The following is a 9,084-nucleotide window of genomic DNA, read 5'->3' as shown; positions in this document are numbered from 1 at the left end:
TAAAAGGGTGACACCATAAAAAGTCGTTTTGTATTTAAGAAAAACAAAACTTTTAAAAATTAATCTATGTTCAAATTCATTTAGTTTTTAAATATATGTTCAAATTAATTCATTTAGTTTTGTCTAGAACGGAGTGAGGACGGAGCACTTGTCTCCTTACAAACGCCTTGGTATTATTCTGTTTTGTCTCGTTGCAAATCCCCTTAATTTGTATGATTCTGTCTGTTCTACTTGCTAGTGGTAATATTTCTTTTGTTCGCATAAGGAGCTTGTGCGTATGTATGCGGCCGTTCACACACGATCACTTTTTCTTGCATGAATATACATAGTATGTGGATGCATGCTTAGCTGGCCTAAAACAGGATATGACATCTATCCAACTTTTTACATCTATGCATGGTGTTGATGCACCATTACCATGCATGGATGGACTCAATTGTTTAACTCCAGAATTACGTATCAGCCTTCTCATTCTGTTTTACTATTCATCAATTTATTTTTAATTTTGTACTACTATAATGAATTTGGGTTACCGGCACAATCGAGCATGCATGGCTGCACGAATGGCGGCAGTCATGACATCACGAACGAATGACTATGCATATATCTCGATAACTATGTACATTAGGTAGGGATCGATAAAAGAAATGAACTTTTCACAACCTCTTATCAGAAAGAAAGCTTCGGCAAGAAGAATTTCCAGCGCCCCTCTCCCTCGGGCGCTGGGCTATATAAGCCCTTAACGCTCGAACGAATATTAATTAATTACCGTCACAAACCACACCGTAGAATTCACACAGCTAGCGTTAGGCCATGAGCCCGTCCGATCAGGTGTTGCTCTTCGTCTGCCTACGGCGTGTTCTCCTGCTCTACGTCACCATCTCGGCGGTGGCCGGGCAGAGCATCACCGAGGTCGTCGTCGGTGATGAGGTGGTGCACGCTGTCACCAAGCTGGTGGTGGGTGGCGGCGGCGTCGACTCCGCAAGGAACATCACCGATGTGGACGGTGGCGACATATGTCACCGCGAAGTGCACTCCATCACCGAGGAGGACGGCAACGTCGACGACGACGAGGTGCAGTACGCCATCACCAACGAGGGCGTCGGTGCCGACGATGACGGCTCCGACGGAAAGGTAACACCTTGCTTTAAGATTCTCTTAGCGTTGGTTGGGGAAGTTTAAGATTCTAAGAAGCAGGTAGTTGAAAGCCAACTTCAAAATCGGTAAAAGCTGAATTGTCTAGCTTCTAGTTTCTAGTTTATTTTCTGAATTCTGCAATTATAGTTTCTTTGAATCTAGTAAAAAACTGGATTGTTTGGAAAGTTTTTGATTCTGAGAAGTTAAAGCAGCTAGAAACTCCCTCAAACAAGCCCTTAATCTTCCTCTGCAGTATTTTACCTTTTTTTCCTTGGAGGAAATGCAGTATTTTACGTGAACCTTTACTACTGTTTAGATTTCAACTTTTTTCTTCAAACTTTCAACTTTTCGGTCACATCGAACTTTCCTACACACACAAACTTTCAACTTTTCCGTTACATCATTATAATTTCTTCAAACTTCCAGTTTTGACGTGGAACTAAACATAGCCTAACTCAGAAAGACAAATTCCAGGTTTATAGTAGTGTACTGTCGAATCTCATTGTGCTGGAAAAATTGAACCAGTGATGTTTGACCCTCTGACTCTCATGATCTGCTCCCCCTGCAGTTGTCATCAGCGTCCGAGGTTCTTTATGCGGCTAGTGCGCAGCCGAACACGGCGGCCGCCGGAAAGTGGCACCGCCGCATCATGCCCACCGCCCTGCAGCCAGAGCTCAACTCCGACGACGGCCATGGCCAGCAGTTCGATCGGACCTTCGACCAAATCCAATCAAGCATCGCCGACAGACTGATCGCCACGACGATCATCGTCATGCTCATGGTCGTCACGAATGGTCGTCGTGCGAGCGAGAGGAAGAAGAGGAGCGGACGGGCGACATGGTTCTCACCGGCGGCGGCTCTGACGATGCTGCTGTTGGTCGTCGCTGCGTCTGCCAACTCTGCGACGGCGGCGCGGCCGTTGCCCGCCGCCGGCGGCGGCCATAACGAAGCTGCTGCTGCTGCAGCAGCATCTGGGACGATGCCGCTGAAGGCGGCAGCACCAGGACACTCATCATGTACAACAGATCCCAATACGCAGCAGCCTGTGCGTTGTATTCCCCACTAGCTACATATCTGAGTATATACCATGTGATATATAGTTACTATATATTACTATATAAATAAAGTTATGTAGTAGTAGATGATATGATTGAAATTATCAATATAATCGTGTGGGTTTTGTAATACAGTACACTATACATTTGGTTTGTAACAAAATCGGAATAAATGGGGGCAATAAATTTGGTTTGTACTCCTACATATACATGGTGAGATTTGTACGTGTCACGCACAGCTCGACCTGTTAATATTTACTATTTGAACCCGTCGTGCATGTACGTTGACAGCGACCGTTCACGTGAGCTACGATTCGACGTTAACCTAATCTGTTACTCATCCCGTTTTGTTTATATGTACTCTGTTTTCTTTACTGATTTATTATTTACTATCTAGTCTCTCTTTCGTCCAAGAGATTAGGTCAGATACATTTGACTAGTTCAGTCTTTCTCTTATCAAGGAAATAAACTACTTACTCCAGCTACGCATATATCTTACCATTTCTAATTCGATCCGGGTATTTTTCTTTAAAAATCGATACTGGAATATTTATGAGAAAATTCCCTATGTACCTTCAAACTTCACCCAATTCTTTCTATGCCTATGATATTTACTCATTCCCTTGCATACCCCTAAATTTCATTTTGAATCCTTCTATACCCCTTGCATTAGTTGACCGTTAAATTTCTATCATAAAGTTCATTCTGCCCTTTGATATAAAAAATATAAATTTATGAAGTATATTGATAGAGTGTATAAATTCATTGTATGCGACTATTATATGTATGAGTTTATTTTGTGAGATATTATTTAACAAATGCAATATTTTAGTTTCGCCTCGCGAAGGGAAAACAAAAATAATTTTTATCTATGACAAAATTTATTTTAGATAAAACAAAAAAATAATATTTTTTACCATTGAAAACTGTATATATAACATATTTTGTTATAATAGTACAAAATTCTTTATCAGATAAATCTTGTTATTACTTTTGTTAAATAATATCTCACAAAATAAACTCATAAATATAATAGTCGGATATAATAAATTTATACACTCCATCAACATACTTCATAAATTTATATTTTCTTGATATCGATGCGTAAAATGGACTTTATGATATGAATTTAACGGTCAATTAACTGATGGAAGGGGTATAGAAGGATCCAAACTGAAATTTAGGGGTATGGAAGAGAAAAATGAGCATATCGATCTTATAGGGTACAGAAGGGATTGGACGAACTTTCAGGGATAGAATTTTCTCAATATTTATTTATTCTTCCTCCGAATAGCACATGCACCGAAGGAGGTACAATAAGCATCTTCGTAAAAAAAATTAAGTAGATCAAAGAAGTGCGGAGACTGAAGTTATCTCCTCTTCGTAACAAACTTCGCGACAAAGAAATGCATACACAAATGTGCCACCGATCGATCAGTGTTCATATCCTCATCTGTAGTACTCACTTTAATTTGGGAACTAAATTAAATTAAATCAACGAGTGCTGCTAGCTCCCATCCAAATTAAAAACCTAAGAATCGTTCAAAAGGAGAATCTCGTGCATGACCAAAGCGGCTGGTTTCCAGTGTCCAGTCAGAGTTCGTACTGTATATAGCTAGCTGCTGTGGACTGCGCCAGATCATCTCCACCAGCTACCACATCCATATCAGAGAATCGGGCATGCATCCACAGATTCCGTGGAGAAATAGTTTAGATTCCTAATTATAAATTCCAACACTAAAAGGTGCTCATTACCTTCTCTGTCAAGCCATGCATTACGTACCCACTTTCTCCTAGTTATAGTGAATGAACAATTAAAATTTCTCTATTAACTATTTTATTTAATTAATGTGCCAGCTATTAGTTGCCAAATTCGACCAAATAGTTATACTCCCCCATAGCAAAAAACCAACATACAATATAATGTGACCTATTTTAAAACAATAAATCTGGACAAAGACTTATCCAAAGGGCAACAGTAGATGCTATTAACAGGAGTAGCAATAACGTCACTTGCAAATCACAGATTTTTGTCATGGTCAAAAAGCCAATCTAAGTATGGGATTATATTTCTCTGCCCTTTTGACTGAGTACTACTGTAAAGTAACTTGGTATTCCATGTATGGTACGTAGGAGTAGTTTTTTAAGTGGACCATGCATGTGGATATGTGTTCCTTTTTCTTTCCGAGGATATGGATAGGTATATATATGTGACTTGACGTTGGCTGACATCGTGTTCTGTACAGCATCGATCTTCCGACGACCAAACCAAAGCAGCCGTCATCACCTACTGTCTGATCCTTTAATTCCTCCGGAATCGGAATGTTCGCCGCTAGCAAGCCGAACCACATTGCCAACAGCTAGCCGGAGTTCAGCTCTGATCTTGCCCGTGGGAGGCTGAAAAGTTAATCAGGGGTGTGTTTAGTTCACGTCAAAATTGGAAGTTTGGTTGAAATTGGAACGATGTAATGAAAAAGTTGAAAGTTTGTGTGTATAGGAAAGTTTTGATGTGATGAAAAAGTTGAAACTTTAAAGAAAAAGTTTGGAACTAAACTCGGCCTAGGCTTGGTCGCCTCGATAGAAACAAAGAAGAGCCCAAGACAGTCGCTACGGCGCTTCTGATTCTCCTAGTACACTCCGTGGACCGAGTGATCTAATCAAGATATGGATTATTAGTACTATTTTGAAGGAGAGATCTCTTTGTCATCATCGTCAATATCATCTACTAGTACACTCCAACCGCGAAACTAGCTAGCAAGATTTCAAACCTGTTGGATCAAAAGCAGCACAAAGTGTGCATCTGATTAAACGCCACATTTTTCATGTTGCAATCAAATTATAAGTCACAATTAGAAATGAATATTATAGGTACATGCTAGCTAGTACGTTCAAAATGAATATATCTAGCCATAGTACATCTCATAATAAACAAGTGGATCGATCTAGCAATTCTGGAACCTAATTTTGTTTACTAAAGCATATGAAATTCTCGGGACACATACCTATTTCATATATGTATTTCAGATTCGAAACTCGCGACTGCATGCCCTAAGATGCAGATAGCCTCAAGATGCTACCACTCTCAACCAGACATGAATCTTGACATTTGTGTCATCATCGGTACAAAATTGGTATTTCTTTTTCCCATTCTTCCATATCCTCTTTTGAACATATTGTCTTTTCTTAGGATGCTAATCTTTAAAGAGTAATCATCCAAATATTTTGATTTCCAGAGGAATTTGGTATTTCCGCAGCTTTTTGAAAGGGTAGCTAGGCAGCTGCCTGTATTTCTACAGAAAAATATTTCATAGTGAATGATCCATGTCTTGGTTAAATTCCACAAAAGTTGCCTTTGTGACATTCAGGACAATGCCCTGACATTTTCTTCTGAGTTAGTGAAGAACAACTAGTAGTCCAACTTGCATTTTCAATTAGTAACTCAGAAGAACAACTTGCATTTTCAAAACAAGAAAAAAAAAAGGCTACCAAAGAGGAAGCTGGATGCATGGAAACGGCATTACTTTCGGTAGACAACAACAGTAGTATACATTATTCGACACGGCTAAGAAATTTCTCCGTGTTTTTTCAGGAGCCACGTGAGAGGATCGGTCGGGAGCGTACTGATGACATATATACATGCGACGAGCTGATGTGACGCCTGATCGATCAAGACGGCAGCACGAATCCGTTGTCTCATCTCGTCTAGCTAGCCCCTTGTGCTTGAGGTTTCTTAGAAGGCAAAATTTAAACAGTGCATACGCACTATTTGATCTCAACAAGTGCATGCATACTTTGCTAGGTGAGAAAGTGTTACTTATTATCCATAAGGATGGCAAGCTAAATATCTACTTAGCTAGGTCATGCATGTCATTTTTTCCATGCGGTTAAAACTAATTTTCGCATGCGAGTGGTGATCCGCACGCATGCACCCAGGTCTTTGCGAAAATTAGATTTTTGCATGCGGGTAGAGCAACCGCGTGCACGCGAAAATCCAATTTTCCCATGTAGGTGGTTAAGTCATTCGCACGCAAAAAATGGAAACTTATCAAAAGAAAAATCGGAAATTCAAAACCATAGCCCAGAACCCTAGCCCACCGCTAGGAAGGAGGAGAGGAGAGAGGAGTGGAGTGGGAGAGAGGAGAGGGATTTGGGAGGGGAGGAGTAGCCGAGTGGGGGAGAGGAGTGGTGGAGAGGAGGGGAAGAGAGAGAAAGGAGGGGAGGAATAAAAAGAATGTGAAGAGAAAGGGGTATTTTCGCATGTGAGCCACTTAAGAGGCCGCGTGCGAAAATAGGCCTGCCAATAAAAATTGATTTTTGTATGTGGATTTCTTAAGAAGCCGTATGTAAAAATGTAGGTCTATTTTTACAGACGCATCGAGTTACTATCCGCCTGCAAATTATAGGGGTTCTTGTACAGAAAAATCGTTTGTATAATAGTGTTAAATTACTTATCTGATTTATAATCCGATTACACTGTTATACTCGTTTCATTCAAATCTTTACAACAAGATCTTAAATTATTACGTTCTAACAAAAAAATATATATTGTAAATTACTTTATCATATATCTAATTTACTTTAGATTTGCTTAAATTACTTCCTAGGCATTTATGGAAGTAACTTCAATAAATCCTAAAAGTAATTTCGATAAATGAGAAGTGATTAATAGGACAATTAGTACTCTATTGTGACAACTATTTTGGGACAAATAAGAATCCTAGAGATATAATTATAACTTAATACAAAATAAGTTACTTAGGACGATGAATGCGACACATTGTTGCCACGCATGGAGAAGGAGATCCTCCTGTCGTCCCATCACTCAGCGGACACCATGTGAGCTGCATATTCCCTTCAAGAACTTATCAATAAAGGTAAGCTCGTAGTTTATAGATTTTAGACTTGTCCATTCCGCAAGTTGCTGCTTATATATGTTGATTACTAATAGATAACCTCTCACCACGTGAAGGTGGCGTCGGGCATGGCCATCCAACAGACCCTTCAGGGACTTACCACTGCAGGCCGATTCCAGCAGGATACTCCAAGGTCGAAGTCGAGTTGGTGGAAGCCGCGTACGAGGACCTCGAGTTGGACTACCCTGGAGGAGACGGTGAGACGCATCTACGAGACACAAGCCACACCATTATATTATGGCGCAAGCGGTACATCATCCTCCCTGGGCGACAAGCGGCGTCTCGTGCACCATCTCCTCCGGCTTCGCCATCTCCTCCTCAGGCTCCTACACCGTCTCCTCCTCATGCTCCAGCATCGTCTCCACCTCAGGCTCCTGCATTGACTCCTCCTTAGGCTCCTACACCGATTCCTCCTCAAGCTCCTCATCTGGCACCTTCCAAGTCAAGGGCCCCTCAAGCTCCACCGCCTGCCTCTACAAGGGCAACGAAGAAGGCGAAAGTTGACGCCGCCAAAAACAAGGACCCAGGGTACGATTGCACCCAAGAGGAGCTTGACGCTTATGTGGCATCAAAAGACAGGAGACAATTGAAGCCTCGAAGTCCAGAAAAGAAGATTCCTATAGACCCGAGTGTTAGGAACTTCTTCAGGGGTATGTCTGCACCTGCCAAGGAGGCTATAAAGCTGTCGGACTATGAGCGAACACTTAAGAAAGCATCTTCTGGAAAGTCCAAACCAGTCCCTCAGCTTGGAGAGCAACCAAACCAGGAGATCGAGCCGTTGGTGACCGGTGAAGAATTTGGAATACAAGATTTTATTAATGACACCGGGCTAACTACATATCAATTGCTACGAGGCGCACCAATCGAAAAGGCGGGAGTGAAATACATGTACGAACTCGGTAAACCACTTGTCAAGCCTGAGCAGCTGCAGTCCCTACCGACACAAATGTACAAATTCCATCAACTGTACATGGAGATGAGCGCCACCGGTAGAGAGATGATCGGAGCAAGGATCAGGGACACGGACTTCTTGCAAGGAGAAGATATTCTCTGGATCAATTTCAAGGGTATCTACGAACTATACCAGCTGGACGCCCTCGACGTCTCTATTATGAGTTGTTGGACTTTGTAAGTATCGTTCAGTTAGATTTCTTATTACGTTTCCTTTAATTAATTAGGTCCTTGTATATAAGTACACCATATATAATATATACTTCCGTTTATCGTTGTAGAATGGAGATTCAAAGGTCCCGACGGCGGGGGGTTTTCGATACTGGATTCATCGACCCTTGGAAAGTAAACGTTGAAATGATCACCAAGTATCCGCAAGCCACAGAGGACAATCTCGTCCATCTCCTAAAGGCGCAGCATTACAAGACGTTCATACTATTGCCGTACAACACAGAGTTAGTTTTTACTGTCTTCCTACCAAATTTCATTCTCGTACGAACATGCTAAGTGTTTCATATGTAATGCATCTGACGCACATTGGAGATTCCACTGGGTCCTTTTACTCTTCGACTTGGAGGCCTACGTAGTCAATGTATATGACTCAATGGATAAAAAAGAGTCTACGTTTGACATGGTTTTTGAACTTATAGACAGGTACGACTGTCATAAGTTCCAATGTTAATTACGAATCATGTTATAATTAATTGCTACTACGAATCATAGCTTTAAACTCCATGTAGGGCTTGGTATCAGTTCCGTCATTTAGTCCGCGGCAAATGGAGAGAAAGACTTAGGCAGAAGTTTAAATTTCATGTGAGTACACATGCTCTACATTTATATTGAATCTCCAATTCAAAAACATGTGTATATTAATTAGATCTCTCGCCGTTTGTCATGTATATATAGTGTGCAAAGCAAGCCCAGGGAACTAAATTGTGCGGCTACTACGTGTGTGAGTATTGCCACTGCTTTGCAGACCAAATCATCAACACAAGAGAGCTCGATGTACGTACAAATAAATATCATTG

General features: G+C 41.1%; 1 protein-coding gene across 1 annotated transcript; it reads left to right on the top strand.

The window, feature by feature from the left end:
• Positions 1–775: 775 nt before the first annotated feature.
• LOC112936478 (uncharacterized) lies at positions 776–2,322 on the top strand. Its single transcript, XM_026020531.2, has 2 exons — positions 776–1,134; positions 1,706–2,322. The coding sequence occupies exons 1-2, from the start codon at positions 814–816 to the stop codon at positions 2,201–2,203; spliced, it is 819 nt and encodes a 272-aa protein (XP_025876316.1). The 5' UTR covers positions 776–813; the 3' UTR covers positions 2,204–2,322.
• The last annotated feature ends 6,762 nt before the right edge of the window (positions 2,323–9,084 follow it).

The sequence above is a fragment of the Oryza sativa genome, chromosome 9 (assembly GCF_034140825.1).
Source record: "Oryza sativa Japonica Group chromosome 9, ASM3414082v1".
NCBI lineage: Eukaryota > Viridiplantae > Streptophyta > Magnoliopsida > Poales > Poaceae > Oryza > Oryza sativa.
The sequence above is the reverse complement of the archived record's forward strand: the minus strand, read 5'-3'. Positions and strand labels throughout refer to the sequence as shown.